General features: G+C 58.8%; 1 protein-coding gene across 1 annotated transcript; it reads left to right on the top strand.

Moving 5' to 3' along the window:
- The first annotated feature begins 949 nt into the window (after nucleotides 1-949).
- On the top strand, nucleotides 950-25,541 carry TMEM132E (transmembrane protein 132E). Its single transcript, XM_021550837.3, has 9 exons — nucleotides 950-1,286; nucleotides 13,787-14,687; nucleotides 15,398-15,538; nucleotides 18,481-18,673; nucleotides 19,089-19,232; nucleotides 22,668-22,873; nucleotides 23,517-23,796; nucleotides 23,873-24,064; nucleotides 24,501-25,541. Exons 1-9 carry the CDS (start codon nucleotides 1,214-1,216, stop codon nucleotides 25,527-25,529), a joined length of 3,159 nt encoding a protein of 1,052 aa, XP_021406512.1. The 5' UTR covers nucleotides 950-1,213; the 3' UTR covers nucleotides 25,530-25,541.
- The last annotated feature ends 238 nt before the right edge of the window (nucleotides 25,542-25,779 follow it).

Here is a 25,779-nt window from a genome sequence, read left to right as displayed (position 1 = left end):
TTTCATCACCCCAGGGCACGGCCGGGCACCCCCGGCGGTGTTCTGGGGGGGGCTCGGGGAGCGGGAGGAGGAGGAGGAGGAGGAGGAGGAGGAGGAGGAGGAGGAGGAGGAGGAAGGCGCCTCCCCCTGCCGCCCTCCCCTCGCTGGCACCCAGCGGAGCCCGATGCGGCTCGGGCCGGGCGAGCGGGCAGCGGAGCGCCCAGCCCGGCCCGGCACAGGCTGGGGGGGCCCCGGCAGAGCCCCCCTCGACTGCCCGAGCCCCCCGCAGCCCCTGGCGGCACCCAGCAGCAGGGGGGACACCCCGGCTGGGAGGCGGGGAGCCCCTCCTTGGGGCGCTCCTGGCGGGGTCCCCCCGCTGCCAGCGCTGAGCCCGGGGTGTCCCCCCCACCCCCAAACTTTGCCTTCGCACGGGGGACTCCGCCGCCGAGCTGCTCCTGCCGCCGATTAATCGCATCTGCCTGGGATTAATTATTCACCCGGCTCTGGGTTGTGGTTTTTGTGTTACGGTCTTCTTGTTTTCTTGTTTTTTAATTTTTTTTTTTTTTGCCTGTTTATCTGTTTTTCCTCAGGGGGAGCGCGTTAATTCCGCTCTTTTTTTTTTTTTTTTTTTTGCTTCCCTCCCCCCCCACCCAATTTTTTTTTCCTCTTTGGAAGAACAGCGCTTGGAATTCTGATTTTTTCTTCTCGTGCAGTGGGGGGGTGGGCTGGCGACCCGCACCCTGCAGCATCATCCTCCACCGGCACATCGCGGCTGCTTTTGCCTCCGGGAGGGGGTTCCACGTGCTCTGCTCCCCCCGCTCGCGGCTCCTGAGGAGGAAGAGGAGGAGGAGGAAGAGGAGGGGGACCCTCCCCCGCCGGCTGGGCGCTCCCCCGGCCGCCCTGCAGGCACTGGGGGGGGGTTGCGGCAGCTTTGGGGTGCGGGGTGGGGAGGGGTGGGGGACCGGAGATGGGGTGCTCTGCTCGCTGAGCTGAGGGGGGGCAAAGCCGAGCCCCCCCTAACCTGACCCGGTTCCCCCCCCTCCCCAAATTCCGCTGCTGGCTGCTGCTCCCGGCTCGCACGTGGTTGGATTTAGGGGGATTTCTGCGGTTTTTTTTTTTGGTGCTTGGTTTGGATTCCTTTTATTATTTTTAATTTTTTTTTTTTTTTCTCGCCGCTGGGGTGCCTCGGGTTTTTTTCTCCCCCTCGCTTTTCCTGGCTGTCCCCCACCTTGCAATGGCCTCTCTGGAGAAGATGCTGCCCGGACCGGCCGCGCTGCTCTGCTGCCTCTGCTCCCTGCTGCTCCCCGGTAAGTGATGGGGGGGGCAATATTTATAAATACATCTCTATATTATATATGCCTGCAATACGGGGCTTTGCACCATCTCCCCCCCACCTCCCCGGGGCACCCCCTGCCCCTCCGTGCCCGCCTGGGTCCCCCCCTCCCACGGCCATCCCCTCTCCGTGCCCCCCCAGAGCCAAATGGGTGAAGATTAGACTTTATTCCCGGCTTAATAAAATGACAGCTTGTGCTTGCGAGCGCTGGCAGCGGGCTGGGCTGAGCCCGGGCTGCCTGCAGGGTGGCACAGGGGGACACACGAGGCGAGGGGGTGTCCCCGGGCCCCCCCGACTCTTGTTTCCCTAATGCAGAGCTGCTTTAGCGGCAGGATCAGGGCTTTAGCCGCTATTATCCGCCCGCTGATCCCCCAGACCCGCAGCCAGACACTTCCCCGCTCTGCGCCGAGTCGCTGGGCAAGCTCTGCCCAGGTGGCAGCATTTTGGGGTGGGGGGGAGATGCAGCCCCTGCCAGCCCCCTCCCTCTTCCTGCGGGTTTGGGGGCCCTGCACCCCCTTTGCCCCGAGTCGCATCCCAGCGGGGCTGCGGTGCCAGCCCGGCCTGCCCCGGTGCCAGCAGCTGGGGCTGCTCCGGGCCAGCGAGGCCAGCGAGGGGTCACGCACCCTGAGGGACACGGGGCTGGCTTCCACGAGTGATTTTTGTGCATGTTTTCCGTTTAAAATCGAGCCCCGGCCAAAGCTGCTTTCCCCGGGCCGGCCAAGCGGAAAACGGGGGCTGTTTGCAGTCTGGGGGGGCCCCGGCTCTGGGCTCGGGGTGTCCTGGGGATGCTGCCGGGCTCGGGTGATCCCCCAGAGCTGCAGGGATCCCTGCACCGTGCCCGGCTCTGTGTCACACCTGCAGCCCACGGCCGAGGCTCTTCGGGCTCTCTCGGCATCTGCAGCACCCGAGGGTCTTGGAGCAGCTTGAGGAGGGGTGGAAAAAGGAAAAAAAAAAGGGGATATTGGGAGCATTGATGGGGGCTGGAAGGGGTTTTCCACCCTGGAAATTCAGAGCCAGTGGAGGAGCAGGGATGCTCCAGGCTGTGGAGCCACAACTTTCCGTGGCATCCTTAGGGGTGGCAGAGCTCCCTGTTCCCACCCCAAACTGTTCCTGGGGTGCTCCCCGGGCAGGCTTTGCTGGCTGAGCTCCTTGGGAGCACCAGCTCAGGGCTCTGGCAGCCTGCAGGGAAGCAGGATCCCCCCCTGCCCCATTTCCCTGGATCACATCCAGCTGGCTGGCTGGGCTGTGGGAAGCATCCCCGTGGGAATGCGATCCGCGGGGAACGGCCTCTGCTGCAGGGGCTGGATGTGCCCCCTGCTCCCCATCCCCTCCTGGGGGTTTGTGCTCCCCCATTGCTGCTGGGACCCCACAAACCCTCTGGGCCAGGCCTAGATCTGTCCCCTGGGCTGGGGGATGCCCTGTCCCCATCACTGGGGGGGTCCCCAGTGCCACGGTGAGGTGGGCGAGGGTGGCCTGGCCAGGGCTGGCTGTGCCCACAGACAGGGAAACCTCTGCCAGGAGTTTTTATTCCCCTTCCAGGACGTGCACCTCCCTCGCTGGCCTTTGGTGGACAAATAAAATTCTCAGAGGGAGCTGGAAAAAGCCGTGGAGAGCTCCTGATTCTCCAGCTCTCCCTCCAAACGCCTCAGGCTGGTGGCAGGGCCAGCCCGTGCCCTGCTCTCCTGCTGATTTCATCCCCTTTTCCCCTTCCACCTTGTTTTTTTTTTTTATTTAAGAGCAGCCCTCCGTGCCAGCCTGGCTCCCGCTGCGCTCCCCGGGAGCTGCTTGGCCGAGGCCCCGGATCAGCTGTTCCAGAAATGGGATTTTTTTGGGTTTTTTTTTTTTGGCATCTCCGGGTTGGGATGGCCCCAGGGTGGCCCTGGGGGCTCTCAGGATGGACAGATGGACACGTGGAGCGGGGGATGCTGGTGGGGTCTGCTCAGTGCGCTGCTGTTGGGATGCAGCACGGGGGATTGATGGGTTTATGGGATGGGCTCTGTGTATTCCCTCAGCTCCCTGCAGCGTGCCTCAGTTTCCCCGCTCCTAAAGGAGCCTGGAGGCTCTGCTGGGGTTATCCTGTCCCAGCATTTTGGGCAGGTTTGGGGTCCTGTGCTGCTTCCCACTGCTGGGCTGTGCTGCCCTCCCCGTCTATCCCATTCCTGGCGCTGCGGGAGGAGGACGCTGCTCCAGGGCTCCATCCCTGCCGGGGGTGCAGCCCGGACACCCCAAACCCGGCGGGGGACACACCCCGAGCCCCGTGCCCGTCCCTCCAGCGCTCCCAGCCCGGGCTTTCACACCAGCAGGTGGAGATGTGCCATAACTTGGGAACCGGGAACCGGGAGCCGGGCACCGACACCCGGCTCGGCTCCCCGAGCACCGGCAGCGTGCCCCGGGAGCAGCTCCCGGTGTCTGCGGGCTCAGCGGCCCCCAGGCCGGCTTTTGGGATGGGCTGCGAGCAGCTGAGCATTCCCAGGAGCAGGAGTTTCGGCAGGCAGGGGAAGGGAGAGGAGCCGGCCTCTGAGCCGGGTTAAAGCTGGCACAAGTTTTTACCTGTGGTGCCACGGAAAAGGGGAATGAGCAGCGTCGGAATTTGTGGTATGGATGATTTTGAGATTGTAGGAAGTTTCTGGTTTTTAGCTTCGTTGCTAAAGAAGAAGCCAGAATTGGTCTGTGCTGGTTTCCAGGTTGTTTATTCTGTTTATCTCTCACATGTTCTGCTGCCCTGCCCAGCTCTGTCCTGCAGGGCAGCGTGTGGGGCTCTGCCCTCAGTGGGATGTGACAAACATTAAATACCAGAAACTCCCTGGGCTGCATTTACAAGAACGTGCCAATATCTGTCACCTACGTTGGACAGTGTGTCCCCAGCCTGAACCAACAGAAAAATGCCAACACCACAGTGAGACATGGAGGGCATGAAGAAGGAGAAAAAGGACAAGGCACACCCAATTTCTTCTATTTTGTTTCTTTTGGACTCCTAATCTAGAATCTTAAAATTTGACTTTTGCACCCATGCCATACTAATTATTACTCATATCAAGCACTCAGAGCTGGTAATTGATCCTGTAAGATTGCAAACTCTTTTCCATGGGCAGAGATCACAGCCAGTGTCTCTGGGGGCTCTGTCCAGGGGGTTCCTGACCCCTGCCAGGGTCCCAGACCTGACAGGGCAGCCAGAGGGGTGCCCTGGATTCCCACAGTGCAGGGATATTCCTGTTGGATTTTGGCTCTGCAGTGTCCATGTGAGCCTGCTTCAGCTCCCCCAAACCCCAATACCAGAAATCCCAGCCTGATGCTGGGATTTAGGGGTGTGAAATCCTTTTCTTCTCCCCCTTTTGCCCTCTTGGTGTTTTTGAGGGAAGGGAAGAGGCTGAGGGAGATCCTGTGAACGATGATTTTGGGGAGCACCAGCCACAGGGTTTGGTCCTCATCCAGACCTGTCCTTTTGGGGGAAACTGAGGCGGGGGGTGGAGTGGCAGCACCCCGTGGCTGAGGATTGCTCAGGAATTCTTTGAAACCTGGCTATTTCCTTGAGAAATTTTTTTGAAGTGCTGCTATTTAAACCACTCCAACTGCTGAGATCCCTCTCCCAGCTCCTCTGCATCTTAAAAAATACAAAAAAAGGAAAAACTGAGGATCCCTGCAGAGCATCCCCAATATTCCATCAACTCATCCTAGCTCCAGACCCTCTTGTGGAGGGAGTCAGGGGGATGTGGCACCACCCTGGGGGAGGTGGGTGAGGGAAGGGCTGTTTAGACAGCACAATCTGATTTTTTTGGCTCCTGCATTGCCTGGCCAAACCAGTGTTGGGTGTGTGGGAGCTGCTGGGTGTCCCCTCCCCACGTGGCTCCTGTCACTGCCATCACAGGAGCATCCCATCCATCTGGAAAAGGTCACTCTTGCTAATCTAATCAGAATATTTGTTATTAAATACATGGCTCTGCTGACGAGCAGCCCCCTGGGCAGGCAGGCAGGGAGGTGGCTGCTCCTGGGGTGGGGACGGGGACCCCAGGGGTGGCTGTGGGGGTGAGGTCTCCCCTGGAAGTTGTGGTGGCAGAAGGAGAGATGGTTCCGTGGGGTGGAGTGAGGCAGTCCTGCTGCTCATTTCCCAGGGAAAAGGAGGCTGGAGCTCCCCTAACTGGAATTTGGGAGCTCTGGGCTCCTCCAGCCATGTTTGGGGGTAGCCCAGCTATCCCCACGCTGGGGAGGCACCAGCTGGGCTGGGGGGTTTCTGGGCTGTCACCTGTGCCACCAGCACACCATGCAGAGGTTCTTCCTCGGGATGTTCAGGTTCTTCCTCTCCCTTCCTTTTCCTCGAGCTCTTCCCCGACCTGCTGCTGCCCCTGGCCTGTCCCATGTCCCTCGTCCCCCCTCACCTCTGCCCTGCCCTTGGGGAGGACACCACCAGCAAGGCCAATTCAATCTTCTGATGAAGGCTCTGTCACCTTCTGGTGAGCGTTTTCCCACCACCTGGATAATATTTGTCATCCTGGATTTTCCGTAAAACCCCAAGCAGGTGCTGCTGGGGTGGCTTTGCCACCTCACGTGCTGCTGTCACCTCCCATCCCCTGCAGGAGTTTGGGTTTGCTCTGAGCTCTTCCCCAGGACTGGCAAAACTTGAGAAGGAATTCATTTTTCATTTATTTGCCTTTAAGGGAAAGCTGTGGTTTTGCTCTGGAAGAGAAATCAGGCTGGAAATGCAATCCCTGCTGCTGCCAGCTCGGTGTGGCTGCGGGATCAGCTCTTCTCCTGGAGCAAGGGAAAGGAGGTGAATTCCAGCCCTGTTTGAGCTGGTACCAGTTCCCAGCCCTGCTTTTGGGGCTCTGGGGCTGGTGTTGGACCCCAAACCTGAGATGTGGGGCTGGATTCAGTTCCAGGGTGCCTCTGGAACAGAATCCAGCTCCAGCAGAGGGAGGGAATGGGCTGGCATGGAACCATCCTGGAAGCTGGGCACAGCCTGGGGGCACATTCCGTGTTCCGTGTTCCTGCCCTGGCCCTGCCGGGAAGGGATGGAGAGGGGATGGGCTGACATGAGCAGGACACTGGCCTTGGGGGTGTCCCTGGGGTGCTGGGCTTTGTCCCTTGAGAGCTGCTGTCCCTGATTCCCATTCCTGGCTGCCCAGAGGGGATTTTTGGAGAAGCCACCTGGGCTGCTCCCAGCGTGGGGCTCCCCCAGCCCAGCAGCCCCACAGAACATTTTGGGGCTGCCCCGTTCATCCCAGGGTATCTCCCCTCCCATTGCTTTTTGGACAGTCATAATCAGCCACTTCCCTGTCCTATTTTTATCCCACTCCTTTTTAATTAATTTCTTTTTTTCTCCCTCCTCTGGCAGGGCCTTCTCCTCCCTGTCCCCCAGCCTGTCCCTTGCGTGATTTGTGGAAATTGCTCTAAAGTAGCTGCCGTGTAAAAGCCTTGCTGGCTCCAGGAATTTATGGCAGGCTGTGCCTCTGCACGGCACATCCCATTTAGGCCATATTTATTTATTCCTTTACTTCTCTGCTTTGGTATTTTTTTTTTATTTGTTTGTTTTGTTTTCCCCTGGTTTGTTTATTCGCTCTTATTCATTTCCTGGGGGAAGCACAGCCCTCGGCACTGCTGGAATGGTTCCCTTTTGCTCCAGGCTGCTTCTCCCCCCCCAAAAAATCCCAGGATATGTCCCACCACTGTTACTGGATTTTATTGCTCCTGCTGATGGAAAAGCCAGGCTGGACTTTTGGGAGAGGGAGAAATCAGAGGGATTTACAAGAAATGAGCCCACCAGGCACAACCCTGTGGTAGAGAATCCATTTTTGCTGCTCCCAGGACTCCAAACCCAGGGCCCACCCAGCTCCCATTGAATTCCTACCCCAGGCTGATTTTGGGAAGCAGTTTGGCTTCAGTGCCGTGGGAATTCCCAGCTCATCCCTGCCATGGCTCCTGGACAGCTCCAGGAGCATCCCTGCTTCCTGCTCTTCCCACGCTCTCCCCGCCGCACGCCAGGGGAAGGTGATTCCACATTTGTAACAATTATTCACTTAATTGAGTTCCAATTAGCTGGGACTGGAGATGGAGGCTCTGGATGCATCAGAGGGAAGGGGAAACTTGTTGTCATTTATGTCACCAAAACCAATTTCCAAGGCTCTGCCTGCAGGGAACGTTTTGGAGGTTTCCATGAGGGATCTCTCTGTATTTTCTGGTTTTGGTTTGTATTTAATTCCTGGATTTTTTGTTTGTTTGTTTTTTTACCCTGGGTGTGTGGAGTGGAGAGAGGCACATGTTTGGGCTGGCTGAGTTTTGAGTGGAGGATTCTTTTGTCCCTTTTTGTTGTTTTTTAGGGTGTTTGGAGGTGCTGACCCCACTGGGGTGGGAGTGTAGGGTGGCAGGGGTCGGTGCTGTGGGATGAGGAGGGAAGGGATTCCCAGGAGAGGCAGGGAGGTGTCTGAGCCTGACCCTTCCCTGGGACCACCTCCAGCTGTGGGAACACCCAGATGTGGGAGCTGCAGGTGTGGAGAATCTCTAGAAGCTCCAGATGTGGCACATCCCAGGTATTTGGGGCTGCTGCCACTCCTGTTTCCCCTTCGTGCTTGGTCCTGATGGGTGAGGCAGAAGATTTTGGGGTTTGGCCTGGGATCCACAGGATGCTCAGGGGTGGAAGCAAAGGGAAGTGAGAGGTCCATGCTGGTGTCCCGTGGGGAATAGCCAGGCTGGATGTCCTCTTTGGGGGTTCCTGGGTTTCAGGATTTTGGGGGGATCCATCACCCCATTGAGTCCTCTGGGCACGTCCTGCTGTCGTCACCCTGCCCAGGGCTAAAATCATCACCTTGTCACCCTGGAATGGCACTGGAGACGGGGCTAAGGAGCACTGCTGGTCCTGGGGCACCAAAACCCCTCCCCAGGAGCCCCGAGCAGGGCTGGGAGCCGGGGTGGAGCCCTCTGGGGGGGACAGTGACACCCCCTCCATCCCTCCCCGGGCATTGGGGGTGGCTTCATCACTGTGGCAGCTCAAATCACTGCTTCAGGGACAGCTCTCCTGCCTCGTTCCAAGCTGGGACTGGAGCTGTGAGAGTTGGGGCTGGAGTCTCACATTCCTTGGCGCTGCGTCCATCCATCGATCCTCCGAGCCCCCGTGAACATCCAGAGAGCTTTGAACCCTCCTGGGCTGACCTCAAGCTTCCCCTCCCTCCTCTCCAGGAATTCCCTGTGTGCTTCCCCCCCAATAAGTGGGGATATAGCCCCGGGAGCCCCCACGGGATAAGCCAGGATCAAATTCCCCCCTGGAGCGTGGCTGCAGTGATGCCGGGGCCGACAGCTGGGGCTGGGCTAAGCTGGAGCTCAGCTCTGCTGCTGGTTCTGGAGCAGGGGGAGGAGGAGGAGGGAGCAGGGATGGAGGCAGCAGGAGGGAGAGGCTGGGCCCCGTTTTCTGGGGATTCAGGGCAGGAGGGGAAGGAAGGAGGCTGAGCTGGTGGCTCCATCCAGTCCGTCCATCAGCCTCCTCCCCGCCAGGCTGGCCGAGCCCAGCACCCCCTGCTCCAGGAGTGGGGGTGGTGATTGTTGGAACTCAAAATGTCCCTCAGACATTTTTAGAGGTTCCAGGCCTTGGTCAGAAGCATTTTAGATCCCGGCAGGCAGCTGGAAAGAGCTGTGATTTTGAGTTTGAGCCATGGAATGAGTTACCAACTTTGGAGGTGGAACAAGCAGTCACAAAGGGTTAGATAGGATAGTAAAAGTAGTTACAAGGTAGAGGGGAAATTTTTTAGTATTGTACGGGGGGGTTTAGCACCTGTACAGGGGGGTTTTACTTTGTACATGGGGGTCAGAAGTTCTAAGATGGAGGAAAGTGGGCTGATCCTGTTCTTCCTCCTTCTTCTTCCTCACCTCCATGTTCTTGGTGATGTTGGCACTCACAGATTGGCTTAGAGTAGAAAAGCACCATTTAATATAGGTAATAGGCATTGGGGAAAAACTGTATACATATTATACGTAATACATCATATAAAAGAGAGCAGCAGCCCTGGACAGGGAGAGAAGAAGCAGTCGGGGTCAGAGAGGATGTCAGGGTGTGTGTGTGCCTCTGCCTGAGCTCTGAGCAAACCACAGCAGCCCAAGGAGAAAATCTTTTTGATAACTTGCAATAAACTGCCTTGAGACCGAACAACAGAGACTGCTGAGCCTTTCTTTGGAAGCAGGCTTGGAGGAGAGACTTTTCCACCACACGAGACCCCAGACCAAGCCCAGGGTTCTCACAGTGATGATGAAGAAGATGATGATGATGATGACCTAAACCCGATGTTGCAGGGCCTTTTGGTGCTGTTTTTTCCAGGTCTGGGATTTAAGGCAGGGCTGGAGGGTGCTGCCACTGTCCCCATGTGTCCTCCCGGGCGGGCAGAGCAGCTCGGCCCAGCTGGCCTGGGGCAGATGTGGGGCTCCACAAAGCGGTCACCAGATGTGTGTTTACATCTGGGCAGGTCACCCCGGCTTCCCGAGGGGACACCCCCGGTCCTGCTGTGGGTCAGGAAGCCCCCGGGCCAGGGGGGATGTGGCCAGGCACGGAGAGCTGGGGCGCTGAGCTGCCGGGGTGGAAGGGCCATACGGGCCCCTCAGTGCCGGCCCAATAAACCCGGAATGCAGGTCAGGTGCTGCAAATCCCGCTCACCACAGCGGCAGCAGGGCTGCAGAGCAGAGCCAGCCGGCAGGGCTTAACCCTTCTGTCCCCCAGAGCCGGCCAGAGGGGACGTGAGGCCACCTCCCCTCCCGGGGGTGACAAGCAAGCAGGGCAGGCCGGGGACAGTGGTGTGGGGACTGCAGTCACCTGAGCTGTGGTGTCTGTCCATCCTTCCTGTCTCCTTCCAGGCAACCTTCTTCCATCTTGTGAGCTGCTGGGACCTCCCATCCCCATCCCTTTCCCCTTTCCCCTTTCCCCTTTCCCCTTTCCCCTTTCCCCTTTCCCCTTCCCCTTCCCCTTCCCCTCCCTTCTTCTCCTTCCCCTCCTTCTCCTTCTCCTTCTCCTTCTCCTTCTCCTTCTCCTTCTCCTTCTCCTTCTCCTTCTCCTTCTCCTTCTCCTTCTCCTTCTCCTTCTCCTTCCTCCTTCCTCCTTCCTCCTTCCTCCTTCCTCCTTCCTCCTTCCTCCTTCCTCCTTCCTCCTTCCTCCTTCCTCCTTTCTCCTTTCTCCTTTCTCCTTTCTCCTTTCTCCTTTTTCCTTTCTCCTTTCTCCTTTCTCCTTCTCCTTTCTCCTTCTCCTTCTCCTTCTCCTTTTCCATCATCCTGGAGCTGTTCTCTTGTCATCCATCCATCCATCCATCCATCCATCCATCCATCCATCCATCCATCCATCCATTTTTTATTCCCCCTCCTATTTTATTTACCCTTATTCCCCCTTTTCCTCACCCACAAGCTGCACCCACAGCTCCACGCACCTCCTGCCTCCCTTCTTCCCTGCCACCCCTCTGGCTGTGATTCCGGCTGGAATCCTGTCCTGGCAGGATGAATTTGGGGCCAGGGAAGGGAGGCGCCGCTCCCGTCCCCTCCCGGCTACACATTAGAGCATCGTTTAAATGCATTTTGTCTGGGAAGGAAATCGCTTCCCTGGGTGCCGCCAATCCGCCGGCTCTCAACTAATCGTGCCCATCCCATTCATCTCCAGCCCAGCCTGGCCCTGTCCCTGGCTGGAATGCCGGGCTGGGTGACAGGGCCACCCTGCGTGTCCCCACGGCAGCAGCAAAACGAGTTTGGGAAGGGCTTTCCTCGTCCTGCTGCACCCAACCCTCATTATCCATCCGAGAATCCCCAGGGAAGGAGGGAGGAGCTGGGTGCTGGCGGCACCAAACCGCACCCAGACCCTGTGACACAGGGTGGGTGACAGAGGTGTCCCCCACTGTCCCTCACTGTCCCTCACTGTCCCTCACTGTCCCTCACCGGGTGCTCGCCGGGCTGGCACGGAGCTGCTCCTGTCCCCCGCTCAAGGGTGGCACCAGAAATTCTGCAGCACCTCAAAGGTGGATTTTTCCTGGGGCTGTGCTGGGCATTCAGTGGGGTGGGATGACGTTCTCACCCTTGCACAGCCCCCTGAATATTATGCTGGCTCAGAGGTAAGCAGGCTGTGAGGAGAGGAATATCAGGAGATGGCAAAGATTTCCAAAAGAGGCTCTTACCCCAAAATACGTTGGTTTAGTTATCTTTATTCTGTGGTGTCCATGTGGAGAGCGGGGCCAAAGAGCAGAACAGGAAATGTCAGGGGTCTGTACAGACTTTGGGCAGGGTGGGCTTCCCTGGCTCTCCAGCAGCCCTGTTGGGGCAGGAAGGAGGGTCCAGGGTTATCTGATCAGAGTCACAGGGAATGGGGAAGGGGAAATAGAGTGTCCATGAGCTCACTGTGACAGTGGGATTTGGGTGAGTTTTCCCTGTGAAATATCCGGATCCTGCTGCGAATCCCGCAGATGTGGAAGGGCTGAAGTCTGCTGCTGTTTCAGTGTGAGTTAAGCAAAGCCCTTTTCCCTGTTACCCAAGCGAGTCCAGCTCACTCCAGCTGCTGGATCCTTTTCCTCAAATAATCTCATGCCTTGGAAAAAAAAAATCCCCTTTTCCACTTGTTGGGATGGCAGGAGGATGAAAGCCTTGATCTTTCACAGCAGAAAGCAACTTCCATGAGTCACGAGGGCTGAAAGCACCTCAGTGCTGGCATCACTGAGCAGAGGGGCACCCGTGGGTGCTTCCCAGGGTTTGGCACCTCTCCTGCACCTCCTGGCTCTCTGGGAGGTGGGAAATCCTTTTCTTCTCCCCCTTTTGCCCTCTTGGTGTTTTTGAGGGAAGGGAAGAGGCTGAGGGAGATCCTGTGAACGATGATTTTGGGGAGCACCAGCCACAGGGTTTGGTCCTCATCCAGACCTGTCCTTTTGGGGGAAACTGAGGCGGGGGGTGGAGTGGCAGCACCCTCTGGCTGAGGATTGCTCAGGAATTCTTTGAAACCTGGCTATTTCCTTGAGAATTTTTATTTTTGAAGTGCTACTACGGGAGGTGGGAAAACAGGCAGAGCGAGCGGGATGGGGTGGCAGGCGCTGGAACTGTGGCACAGCATCCCCAGCGTTCCCACAGCCCCAGGGAATTCTCTGCCTGGCTCCGGGGCAGCTTCCACCCGGGATGTGGATTCTGCCCGTCCCGTATCCAGTGCTAATCCTTTTATGAGCCCTCTAAGCTGCTTAACTCCCCTGTGCCCCGCAGCAGAGACCTCCCCGGCTGGGCTGGGGCTTCCTGCATCCCTTGAGCCCCGAGCGAAGCGGCTGGGGCCGCTTCCAGGGCTGGAAAAATCCTGGCAGGATCCAAATCCCCCGTGGGGAAGGGGGAACGGAGTCATTCCCGGCAGCGGAGCCGTCACATCCACACCTTTGCTCGCCGTCTGACGCCGGTAATTTGGGTTTTGCTGCTCGGGAGCCGCTGGGGAGCGGCTGCAATCAGAGCCGGCATCGGGGGATGCGGGGGGCATCCAGCCCTCCTGGGAATTCCTGGCAGCCGCTGGAGAAGGCAAAGACCTTGAGGTGTCTTCCAGGCTCCCGCAGCTGCCTTTCCCAGGAAGATTTCCGTGGATTTTCCCTCTGCTTGCAGCGCGGTAACCGGATCCTTCCCAGGGGCTCAGGCAGCTCTGCCCTTCGGCTGGCACGGGCTCCCTGCTCTGCCAGTCCTGGAGTTATTTGTTTTTAAGGAAATCAAAATGAAGAGCAAAATGGGATTTTTGAAGGGTTCAAGGTGCTGCCGGGGTTTGCACCAATGTCATCTGTGTCACCTTTCCACCAGGTGTGGAAAAATTTGGTCTGGGCTGGGCCAGTTTTATCACATGGGGATAAAGCAGAGTGTTGGTGACACCTCTGGGTGGGGGACAGGTGACAGACTGGCTGTGACAACACCCTTAAGGCAGGCGTGGGGACAGAGCAGGTCTGGGGGCTGGTTTAGCCACCTTTCCTGGGTGATCTGAGAGCTGGAAGCAGAAGGAAAGCCTTGATGATAATAATAAATACGTGGTGGGATCTGCCAGCCAAAAATTAACCTGGATTTGGTAACTTTTGGTCATGAGGCTCGGGAGAAACTCAGCATCCGTGCCTTGGGAAGCAGGGGTGGAGCTGGGATGAAGCCAGCCTTGTTTCTGTAGAAGGGTTTGTGCTGGTTCACGCAGTGCTGGGGTTGGTGACCAGTGCTTTGGGCTCCTCAGGGACAACACGAGGCTGCGTGTGGCTTCAGCACATCCTGGGCACCCCATCCCATGAGGGTGTCTTTGCTGAGGCCGCTGCCACCCATGAGGAGGCACAATCCCGCTCGAAGTCCTGGGATCAGCATTTTTTGGTTTGTGGGAGAGAGAAACCCGGCCAGGCTCTCGCTGCCCTTCTCAGAGGTTTGGGGGCTGAAACTCCCACTCCTCCTTGCTCCACTTGCGCCTGGCTCAGCGTTCCCTGCTCGGGAGCTGTTCCAGAGGGGATGCCCCATGCTAACCTGCACTCTGCCTCCCCTCTGCAGCCCACGCCAAGGGCCCGGCCCCCAGCCCCGAGCCCGCCGAGCCCCCTGGTGCCATCCTGCTGCCCGTCAGCTACCGCCTGTCCAACACCCGCCTGGCCTTCTTCCTCAAGGAGCTGGGGGCCAGCCCGGCGGGCAACGGCAGCGCCCCTCTGCAGCGCTCCGAGCCCTTCGTCGTCTTCCAGACCAAGGAGCTGCCCGTCCTCAACGTCACCCTGGGGCCCTTCAGCACGGGGCTGGTGCTGCCCAAGGAGCACCTGCAGCCCTCCAGCACCCTGGAGGTGCCCGACCGCCTCACCGTCAACTGGAAGGTGCGCGCCTTCATCGTCCAGCCGCGGCTGGTGGCCAGCCAGCCCGTGGTCCAAGTGCTCTTCTACGTGGCCGGCCGGGACTGGGACGACTTCGACGTGACGGACCGGCTGCCCTGCGTGCGGCTTCACGCCTTCCGCGACGCCCGCGAGCTCAAGAGCTCGTGCCGCCTGCGGGGCAGCCTGGCCATGTGCCTGGTGCAGGCCGAGCTGCCCCACGCCTGGTTCGGCCCCTCGGCCGTGCCGCCGGGCAGGAGGAAGAACCCCGAGAGCCCGGAGCTGGTGCCGGGGGAGAGCCAGCAGGCCGAGCTGTACTACACCCTGCACGCGCCCGACGGCGCCGGGCAGTGCCCGGGGGACGTGGGCGCTCGCCGCGGGGCCGGCGGCGCTCGCGCCGAGGGTCCCACGCAGCACCCGCTGCTGCGCATCGGCAGCGTCAGCCTCCTGCAGCCCCCGCCCGGGCCCGCCCTGCAGGAGCATCACCTGGATGGAAACGTCTTCATCCGCCTGCCCGACAAGCCCCTGAAGCCAGGGGAGGTGCTGAGCATCCTCCTCTACCTGATGGCCAACTCCACGGTGGAGCACTTCACCCTCAGGTGAGGCCCTGGGGATGCTCCCGCTCCTTTTTTTTTTCCGAGGGGCGGTTGTGGAAAAGCAGCTGTGGGAAGGGAGGATGTGGTGTTCGTGGGATCTGTTGGAGGCTGGAATATCTGGAATGTGGGTTTGCAGTGGGAGCTTCCCGTCCACGCAGGACATCTCTGCCCTGGCACTGTGCACTGCTGCCTTTGCCAGCAGCCGTGGGTTTACTCCCAGCCACTTTGGGGACAAGATGTGGTACAGCTGTGGAGCAAGGGGGGGTCCCCAATATCCCCTCCTCCTGCCCCAGAACCAGGTGGGAGCAGGGGCAGGAGGTGCTGAGAAGCCCAAAGTGGGCAGGTGTGCACAGGGGACCCCCATTGTGTCCCTAAAGATGGGGACACAAGCTCTGGCCACATCTCTTCAAAGTGCACTTGCAAGTGTCCCTGTGGCCCCCCGGAATGGGGGATGTGGTGCTCCAGGCTCCCCTGTCCTTCACCCCAAGGGTGTTACTGCCCTGGGGCTGGGGAGGGTCCAAAATCCTGCTGGAACAGCACTAGAGGGACAAAATACTGTGCAAGAGGAGCTGGAATGGGCTGTTGCTGCCAGCCTGGGTGATGCTTCCCACAGCCTGAAGGGGAAAAACTCCTCCCGTGCCATGGCAGGGTATCCCAGGGGATCCAGGAGTGCCTGAGGGTGAGGAGCCACCCCTGACTGTCGCTCTCTGCAGGGTGAAGGCCAAGAAAGGTGTGAACCTGCTCAGCACCAAGTCCAGGAGCGGGCAGTGGCTGGTGAGCTCGGAGCTGCTGACGGGTGGCAAACACTCCACGGCCACCGTCGACGTGTCCAGGGTGGACGGGGCTGGGCCCAGGTAAGGGCTGCACCTCTGGGAATGCCAGGGGAGTGCTGGGGTTTGGCCTGAAGCAGTTCTCCCTGGGTGGCTGCAGTGCCACCGGGGTGCTGGCAGGGGAAACTGAGGATTTTAAGGCTGAGCTGTGAAGCTGAAGAGGATTCCTTGGTCTGAGGTAGAAGAATTTTGATTTTTTTCAATTAAGTTTTAATGCTGTGGGAAGCAGCAGCTCTTTGCTGTCTATCCTGGAGTCTCCTCTGGGAAGGAAGGGGAGCAAGGCAAGGTCTCATCTGAGCCCTAAAGTGACGGATGAGTGTTGGATGAGGAGCAGGATCAAAGCCAGCACCTGAGACAGGCAGTTCTGCCCTGCTCACACATTCCTGGGACATTGGAGAGGCTCAGAGGAGCTGAGGAGAGCCCTGGAGATGGATTTGAGAACGATCTGAAGGAGAAAGGACCCAACAAAGCCAAGCTGAGACCTCAGAGGGTTTTCAGCATGAAGAAGGGGGGATGTGAGACTGGCAGGACACAGGGTCAGAAACAGCAGCAGGAAAGATTCTGAAGGGCTGGGAAACAGCAGTGATGTCTCTGTCACCGTGTCTTGGGAAAAGGGACACGAGGAATCTCCAGGAGCTGGATTAAAGCAACTGGATGTGCTCAAGCCATTCCTGTCCTCTGTGGTGGAAATCTTCCCACATCTCTGTCCCCCACCCCAAAACTGAGCACAGCTGGGGCCAAACTCTTGGAAAAAAGATCCCCTCAGCTCTGCCTGCTCTGCTGTGACCTCCAAAGCTCTGCAGAACCCCTTTCTTACCAGGAGAGCAGATTTTCCTTCACCCCATCCTGCTGCTTCCAAAATGCACCCACAGCATCCAAACCCATGGCCCCATGGCTGATCCAGGAGTGTCCCCAGGGCCACCAACCAACCTCCTGTGCCCTGCACAGCCACCCCACAGCACAGAGAGCAGAGCTGCCGGCAGCAGGATCCTCTCCCCCTTCCCCCTCTCCCGCTGCCAGCACCACTTCCAATCAGCCTGCAAAGGTTAGAGACGGGGGAGGAATTTAAAGTGATTACAATCACCTTTTACACAAACAACTCCATCAAATATTAACGGAATGGAGAGGATGAATAACTCCGAGCCATGTTGCCCTCCGGGCTGTGCAAACAGAGGAGTTGCTGTGCTGGGGCTCTGGGGGCTTTTTGGCAGCGCTGGCTGTGCAGGAAGGGGCTGTGAGCCCTGAGCTTTGGGCTCAGAATGGCCAATTTGGGGTTGTTTGCACCCCAGCAGCTGCATCCTAAATTGTTCTCCCAGTGTGGGCAGCCTGGCTGTGGTCTGTTCCGAGCAGGTGATGCTGGGGGAGGTGAGGATGGTGGCTGGGCCTGGCAGCACTCCTGGAACACTTCGGGGCAGCCCACGGCAGGAGTCCCGTTGCCACACCACCTCTGGCTCTGCTTTGCCTTTGGACCTGCCTCTTCCCAGCTGGATTTGATACTCCTGGCATTGGAAGAGCAGCCAAACCTGCTTTTCAGACCCTGTGGCCATTGGTGATTCAGCCCTTGGACCCCAGAGCTGCCCTGGGGCAGAGCAAGACCCCAGGAGCCCCCGTGGATCAGCTCCACTGCAAAGCCCACCACAGCTGCTGTGGGATCAGGGAGCAGGGATCAGGGCTTGCCGTGGCCTGGAGCAGCTCCAGCTTCCCGCTCTCCTCTCTCCCTGCTCCCTGTCACTCATTAGATATTGATTAGAGAGAAACCCAGCTGTGCCCTGCATCCCCAGATCGATGGGACCTTCTCAATTGCTGCTGCTCTGCGATGAAACTGGAGCTGCTCCTGGCTTCCCTTCCGCTGGAATTTCACTGCTCCTCCCCTCCTCGCTGGCTCTGGGGGGCTTTTCCCAGTGCTGTGGTTTGTGGGGGCTCTGGGCTTTCCTCCAGGCGTGTTCAGTTTTTGGGGAGCAGTGAAGTTTGACTTGGGGCAGGGTTGAGCGCTGAGTGACTCCAAGGATTTGCAGGGGAGGCAGAGCTGGGAGGGCAGGATCAGCTCTGGGGAGGTTTGGTTGTAGTGATGGGGTGTGGGAATAATTTACGCTGCTGCCATGGGGTTGTGTCCAAGCCGTGATGGACACCAACCTGTCCCCTCAGTCTGGCACCACGTGCTGGGTTTGGCATCTTCTCCACCCTGCCTTGGGAACATCCCAGAGGTCACTCCCTGTCCTTTAGCTCCGTGTCCTGCTGTCCTCAGCCCTGGCATTAATTTGTGTGTGTTTGCTGAGCTGATGGTCCTGGGCTGTTCTCCCCTGCTGGTTCTGTCCTCTCCCCTGTCCCCTGCCCATCCTCTCTCACCAGATGGGGACAGCCCTGTCCCATGTCCCAACTCAGTGCTGTCCCACCTGCTGTCTGGGCTTGAAACTTTCTCCTGTGACTCAGTTTCCCTATGGAATCCCCTTGGAAAGGCCTGTAAAGTCCAGAGCTTGGGCTGAGCTCATGTGTTGACACTTGTTTGTCATTCCTGAGTGCTCTGGGTGTGGGACACTCGGGATCTGACCTGTGGGACATGAGTGTCCAGGCAGGAGCAGTAAATCCATCCACACTTCTGGGAAGATGGAGTCAGGGAGATAAGGCCAGCACCTGCAGCCACCCACTGTCCCCTGAGGCCATGGCCACACGCCCACCCTGTGATGTCACCCAGCAGCCCTGGCAGAGCTGATGAGGTTTTATTTGTCCTGCTGGGAGAGGTGGAGAAAAACATTTCTCTCTCTCCCACTGGGGAGATTCCCATGGGAATCTGCAGGATCCCATCGGAGCAGCCTCTGCAGAGGTGGGGTCAGGGTTGCTGGGTTTGGGTGGCACACACTGCCAGTCCCCCTTGGCAGCCTGGGGACACCAAGGAGACCTGCTGGGGACTCTGATGGGACCTGGGACAGCCACCTCACTATGTCCCCTCTGCCTGTCCCCCTGCCCAGGGACGGGGACTCCTCCTCTGAGATCATGCAGCTGGATTTTGAGATGGAGAACTTCACCAGCCAGTCAGTGACGCGCCGCATCATGTGGCACATCGACTACCGGGGCCGCAACCCCCCGCCCGACCTGGAGAAGGTGGTCACGGAGCTGACGGTCATCCAGAGGGACATCAGGGCCATCGTGCCCCTGGCCATGGTGAGCAGGTTCCTGCCCTCAGTTGTTACCTGCTTTGAGGGGTTGGCACCCCCTGAGGGATTGACCACCTGCCCTATAGCACCTCTCCATCCATCCATCCATCATCCATCCATCATCCATCCATCCATCCATCCATCCATCCATCCATCCATCCATCATTCATTCATCCATCCATCCATCCATCATCCATCCATCCATCATCCATCCATCCATCCACCATCCATCCATCCACCATCCATCCATCCATCATCCATCCATCCATCCATCCATCCATCCATCCATCCATCATCCATCCATCCATTCATCCATCCATCCATCCATCCATCCACCATCCATCCATCCATCATCCATCCCACCACACCCAGGTCCTTCTCCGCCCTCTAACACCATGGTGCTCTTTCCACCCCACCCCCAGGACACGGAGATCATCAACACAGCCATCCTGACGGGGCGCACGGTGGCCATTCCCGTGAAGGTCATTGCCATCGAGCTGAGCGGCGCCATTGTGGATGTCTCGGCCATGGTGGAGTGCAAGTCCAACAACGAGGACATCATCAAGGTGGGTGTGGGGAGCGGGTCTTGTGACCCTCACAAGTGGCTGGGCTTCTTCCAGGAGTGCTGGCCCCCACAGCAGCCTGGGCTGGGGCTGGTACTGAGCTGATGTGGCTCACAACCCCCCCAAACCAAACATCAACCTCTCGGTGGCTCCACTCTGTGCAAGCTTCTCCCTGGGGTCTGTTGGGAGAAGGACAAGACACTTTGTCACTGTCCCCGGAGAGGCCACGGGATGCTCCCACGCTGGCAGCAGCAGTAACTGTGGTTATCACAACACTCAGTGCTGATAAGGGAAATATTGTCACTGTGGGCTGAGCTGCACCTTCCCATCAGTGCCTGCACTCGGGAGTGACATTGATGTCCTGATTGGATCAGGGGACTGGTGAGACGGGAATGATGCAGGGAAAAGGGGAGCTGAGGGGGAGGATCCGCGTGGGAAAGGTGCTGATGAGGCCGATGCCAAAACTCCCTGCCCCAGCCCCGAGGCAGCCCCTGATCCTTGAACCCTCCAATTTCCCAACCCCATCCCTGTTCATCCATATATACATTTTTCCATCCCTGAATAAATCCATCTGCCCACCTGCCCGTGTCACTCTGCCACCATTTCCATCCATCCATCCGCCCCCAGACATCATTCCCTTCTCCCAAACACCTCCCACCCCTCTCCCTGCATGCACCCAGCCAGCTCTCCCTTTCCATGTTCTGCTGGCTTGGGCAGAGGCAGGGAAGGGGTCTGGATTCTCCGGGGGGCCGTAGCCCCTTGTCCTCTTTGCCACAGGGGTGATGGCAGAGCTCTGTCCCTGCTGAGATTTGCTCTCCATGGGGCTGTGTCACCCACCGTGGGGGACATCCAGTGCCACAAAGTGCTTACCCAAGTTCTTGACTAAAACTCAGATCCGTGGGATTTACAGGACCAGCTCTAATTTATGGAGCCCAGTCCTCCCCAGTGTGATAAAACACTGGAGCAATAATACACTTCAGGATGGACTCCAAGACACTTAAACTGTTTAATGTGCTGCCTTTCTGCTCATAAATCTATTGACACTCTGTCCCCAGACCTGGGGGGAGCAGGCACATGCCCAGGAGCTGGGATGAATAATGCAGGGAGCAGCCCTCCAGCCCCGGCTCTCATCCCGCTCGGAGCCCTGCGCAATTTCTTGCTGAGTTATTTGGTGTTTGTGTTGGAGCTTCATTTCCGAGGGAGCTCTCAGTTACCTGCTGAGATCGGGGAGTATGATTGCGGTGTCAGGGCTCTAAACCTGCTCCATAAATCACAGCTTACGGAGTGGGATGTGCTATCTGTTACTGTAAATAATTTAACGTGAGGGCGGGCTGGGGAGCTGCCTCTCCCCGCTCTGGGGTGGCTCCCTGGTGTGGTTGCTCTCTTGTGTAACGTGGAATTTGTCCTGGGCTTGGCGTGGATGTGGCTCTGAAGGATGTGGTGGGAGAGCATGAGTGGGAGCTGTCACGCTCATCCCCTTCTGTGGTGACACAGGGTGACAAAGGCGTACAGGAATCACCACTCAGGCTAGTGCGGAAATCGCTCCCTATTTTTAAAATGGGTGGTGATCTTGTGGGAGGTGGAGGGTCACACAGGGAGTGGGAGATGCTCAGCCTCACCTGTGCGTGACCCTTCTGAGAACCCCACACTCCACATCCCCTGGAGAACCCCTCAGGAGCTCAACAGGACCAATCCTCAGGGAGGCACCCTGCTCACTCACCAGGACCGTGGTGGCTTTCCCCACTCCTGGGGGCCTTGGAGAACATGTGTCCCCTTGATCCCACGCCTGTCCCCGTGCCAAGCCGGGAACTCCTGGCCACAGCAGCGGAGGCAGCGGTGCCTTGGCTGGGAGCCCAGGCAGCCCTCAGCCTCTCTGTTCCTGACACCGAGCCGTAAATCCGGGAAGTTTCCCCGAACAAGCTTCATTTCCGAGCTAATCTGCAGTCACTCCATCTTCGGGGCAGGCCTGGTGTGCAGGGATTTTTTGTTGTCATAGTTTCAACCCCCTCCTGGCTGCAGAACAAGTGGTGCCCAGAAGGAGGTGCCGGGGGCTTTATTAGCCAAGGTAATGCCAGCAGAGCCCATCGTGTTTATTGTGATAAATGGCACAATATCCAGAGATCCTCTGCTGCAGGATTCACCTGGGAGCTCATCTTTATTCAGGCGCTGCCTCGCCACAGATGAGATTGTCTCGTCAGGCTTGCTGAGCTGGTACCTCTGATAGGAAGACAAGGAACAAAGCTTCCTGCATCCTCCTGGGCTCAGGGATGTCCCCAGGAGCGCAGGTCCAGGGTTCTGCCTCCTCCACCAGCCCCAGGGGACCATGGACACCGTGCATCGGGCTCCCGGAGCTGGTGTAGAAGTCAAACCCTGCTGTGGGCTCAGAAATGCAAAGTTCCTGCGTCTGGTTGTCCAGAGGTGCTCAAGGAGTAGGCTGGGAGAGAGACAGGGATGCTGCCACCACCACTGCCAGCCACCTGCAGCCTGGCCTCAGCCCTTTATCAGCCATCAGAGAATCCAGGGACTCCCGACTGCTGGAAATCAGCTCTTCTGTGCTGCTGAGGTGCTCAGTGCTGCTGGCTGAGCAAACGGGTTCTGCTCTTCTCCAGCATTCAACAAATCAGATGCAATCCCTGACACGGGATCAGGGCTGGGCCATGGGGCCGCTGCAGATGAGAGGTTGGAGTCCCCTTCTGGTTGTCTTCTGCCTCTCTGGCTGGGAAGGAGCTGTTGACTGGTGAGCTGAGCTCAAACCCTGTGAGATGCTGGCCTGGTGTCCCCTGAGCTCCTTAACTGGCTCAGGCAGGGGGTATGAGTGACACCCCTGCAGGATGGATTTATTTTATAGCCAATTTCACAAATGGCATTTGAATAAGTGGGAATTAAAAGAGGAGGAGCAAGAAAAGGAACAGGGATTCATTCAGACCACAGGAATCTTGCTCTGGGGTGAGCAGGAGGGATGGGAACAAGGCACTGGTGAGGACAGGAATGAGAGGGGTCTGTGCTCGCTGCCTCCTCTGGAGGAGATTTTGAGGCAAATTTTCAGGTTGAGAAATTTTCAAACTCAGTAAAGCACCCATGGGTGCCTCTAGCTCAGGGACAATTCATTATGGAGGCCAAAGAGAAACTGAGGCACCAAGTGGAGGTCCTTGGTGAGGGGGGAGAAAGTGAGGGCTGGCTGGAGGACCTGGGTGAAGGGACATTGTGCATGGTGGACACAGATCTGTGCCTCAGGAGGACCTGGGTCAGGGGACACTTTGCATGGTGGACACGAGGTGTGGACCTCCCTCTGAGCAGGATCTCCAAAAGGAAGGAGCATCCCAGCTCCAGGGGCCGGCATGAACCGGATCCATGCCGAGTGACATTCTGCAGTTCCAGCCTTCTGCCACGATCTCTGCTGTGCCTGCAGGACCATTCCCATCCTCTCTTGTCCCACAGGTTTCCAGCAGCTGCGACTACGTCTTTGTCAGCGGGAAGGAGTCGCGGGGCTCCATGAGCGCCCGGGTCACCTTCACCTACGAGCACCTGTCGGCCCCGCTGGAGATGACGGTGTGGGTGCCCAAACTGCCCCTGCACATCGAGCTCTCGGATGCCCGGCTGAGCCAGGTCAAGGGCTGGAGGGTGCCCATCCTGCCGGACAGGAGGTGGGTGCTGAGGAGCCACACTGGCCAGCCTGGAGAAGGCGAGGCAGAGGTGGTGGTCATGGGTTAATTGTCTTACTCAGCTACTTCATGAAGAGGTTTCAAAGGTGGTGGAGACAGAGGCATCTCAGGGGGCTTGGGTGGAAAGGGAGAGGTCATGGACACAGGTTATGGGGAAGGAATACATTTCACAGTGAGGTTGGTGGTGAGTGGTCAAAAGTTCCCTAGATGAAACTGGGAACAGCCAAGCTTCCAAGTCCCTTTTTTGAAGTCTAGAGACCTCCAGGTGTCCATCCCAGCAGAGATACCTTGTCCTCTCATTTGCTGAGTGGGCAGAGATGCTGGTGACCCTGCTGTTACAGCCTGCTGCTAAATCCCCTGAATCCCTCATGGACAATGGACATCTTTTGCCCAGGAGCCACCATTTTTTGATGACATCTTGTTTTTCCCTGCTTGGCCACCTTTCCTGGCGGGGGCTGAGGAGCCACGGTGTGGAGAGTTTGGCAGCACTGCCCACCCACTGCTCCATCCGTCCATCCATCCATCCATCCATCCATCCATCCATCCATCCATCATCCATCCATCCATCCATCCATCCATCCATCCATCCATGCATCCATCATCCATCCATGTGTCCATCCCGCAGGTCGGTGCGGGACAGCGAGCACGAGGAGGATGAGGACGAGCGGAAGCAGAGCCGGGGCTGTGCCCTGCAGTACCAGCATTCCACGCTGCAGGTCTTCACCCAGTTCCACACCACGGCGGCCGAGGGCACGGGTCAGGTGGTCACCATGCTGGGGCCGGACTGGCTGGTGGAGGTCACCGACCTGGTCAGTGACTTCATGCGCGTGGACGACCCGCGGGTGGCCCACATGGTGGACAGCTCCACGCTGGCTGGGCGGGAGCCAGGCACCACCCTCTTCAAGGTACCCCAGCCACCTTTCCTCCCTCTGCCAGCCTAGCTGGGCTGGCAGGCGGTGACAGGAACCTTGTCCCCTGCAGGTGGTGTCCCCGCTGGTGGAGGCAGTGCTGGGTGAGACGCTGGTGACGGTGGCGGAGGAGAAGGTCAGCATCACGGACCTGAAGGCCCAGGTGGTCTCCAGCCTCTCGCTGTCCCTTCACCCCAGCCCTGGCAACAGCCACACCATCATCGCCCGCACCTCCGTGCAGCAAACCCTGAGCTTCTTCAAGCAGGTGAGCCCGCGGGGCATCCAGGCTTGGGGGAGAACTTGGGGTGCAGCCTTCTCCTCCCAAATCCTGCCCACACTCCAGCCCTCACAGCGCTGTCCTCATGACACCCTGGTGACCCCAAAACACCCCAGAAACCTTCACAGAGATCTGTGATCCAAGTCTGGGGACAGGACACAACCATGGGGGAGGGATGGAATCCTGTACAGCTCCTGGCCCAGCTCTGGTGACCACGTCTGGGTAAATCACATTGAGCCTGGGCAAGCACGAGGAATGTGGAGAGAAGAACAGGCTGAGGAGAAAAACAGGGACTGGTTGGAGCAAGATGGATCATGGAGGGATAAAGGGTGAATTGGGTGGAGAGGTGGGTGGGGGATGGCCAAAGGGGTGCAGGTGGGACTGGCCTCCTGCTGGGCAACCGCTGCCTGTGTTGGTCCCGCAGGAAGCGCTGCTGAGCCTGTGGATTTCCTACAGCGACGGCACCACGGCCCCCCTGTCCCTCTACGACCCCAAGGACTACAACCTGGTGGTGAGCAGCCTGGACGAGAAGGTGGTGTCGGTGACCCAGGACCGGGCGTTCCCCTTGGTGGTGGCGGAGAGCGAGGGCGCGGGGGAGCTGCTGCGGGTGGAGCTGGTCATCTGCGAGAGCTGCCAGAAGACCAAGCGCAAGAGCGTCCTCTTCACGGCCTTGGCCACCGTGCGCGTCCACTTCGGCTCCGAGGAGGACCCCACCTACGACTACGACCATGTGTCCAGCAGGCCGGGGCTGGGGGAGGCCGGGGCGAGCACCACTCTGCGGGCAGAGGTGGACAGGAAAGCGGACCCGAGCGAGGACAGCCGCATGTCCGGCGCGTCTCACCCCACCGAGGACTTCCCCACCATCCCCACCGGCTTCGTGCAGGTGACGCGTGGGCTGACGGACCTGGAGATCGGGATGTACGCCCTGCTGGGCGTCTTCTGCCTGGCCATCTTGGTCTTCCTCATCAACTGCATCGTCTTTGTGCTGAAGTACCGGCACAAGCGCATCCCGCCGGAAGGCCAGACCAACATGGACCATTCCCACCACTGGGTCTTCCTGGGCAACGGGCAGCCCTTGCGGGCTCACAATGACCTCTCCCCGCAGCCCGAGAGCCCGGGGAACCCGCTGGAAAACGTGCAGACCTGCTGCCACGGGGACCACCACAGCAGCGGGAGCTCGCAGACCAGCGTGCAGAGCCAGGTGCACGGGCGCGGGGACGGCTCCTCGGGGGGCTCCACGCGGGACCAGAGCGAGGACCCGCTCAACTCACCCACCTCCAAACGGAAGCGGGTGAAGTTCACCACCTTCGCCACCATGCCCTCGGATGAACTGGCCTACAACTCCATCCCGATCGCCGACGAGGAGGACTTGGAATGGGTGTGCCAGGACATGGGGCTGCAGGACCCCGAGGAGCTCCACAACTACATCCGCAGGATCAAGGAGATCGCTTAACGCAGGGGCAGCGGGGACAGGGCGGGAGGGAGGGGCTGCCACGCCGCGCCACGCCGCGCCACGCCGCGCCACGCCGCGCCACCACGCTTCCCCGGGGCCGGACGCCCGCGTTCGGCTCCTTCTTCCGCACATCTCACGTCCTCACCCCGTCCAGAGGCACCTCCGGGGTGGCCTTTTTTCAGTTCTCGCCCCTTCCCCACCGGGTGTCCCGGGGGAGGCAGCAGCACACGCGTGGCCCCCAGCCGCCAGG

Source organism: Lonchura striata, chromosome 20, assembly GCF_046129695.1.
Source record: "Lonchura striata isolate bLonStr1 chromosome 20, bLonStr1.mat, whole genome shotgun sequence".
NCBI lineage: Eukaryota > Metazoa > Chordata > Aves > Passeriformes > Estrildidae > Lonchura > Lonchura striata.
This window is presented reverse-complemented; position numbering and strand designations above follow the sequence as displayed.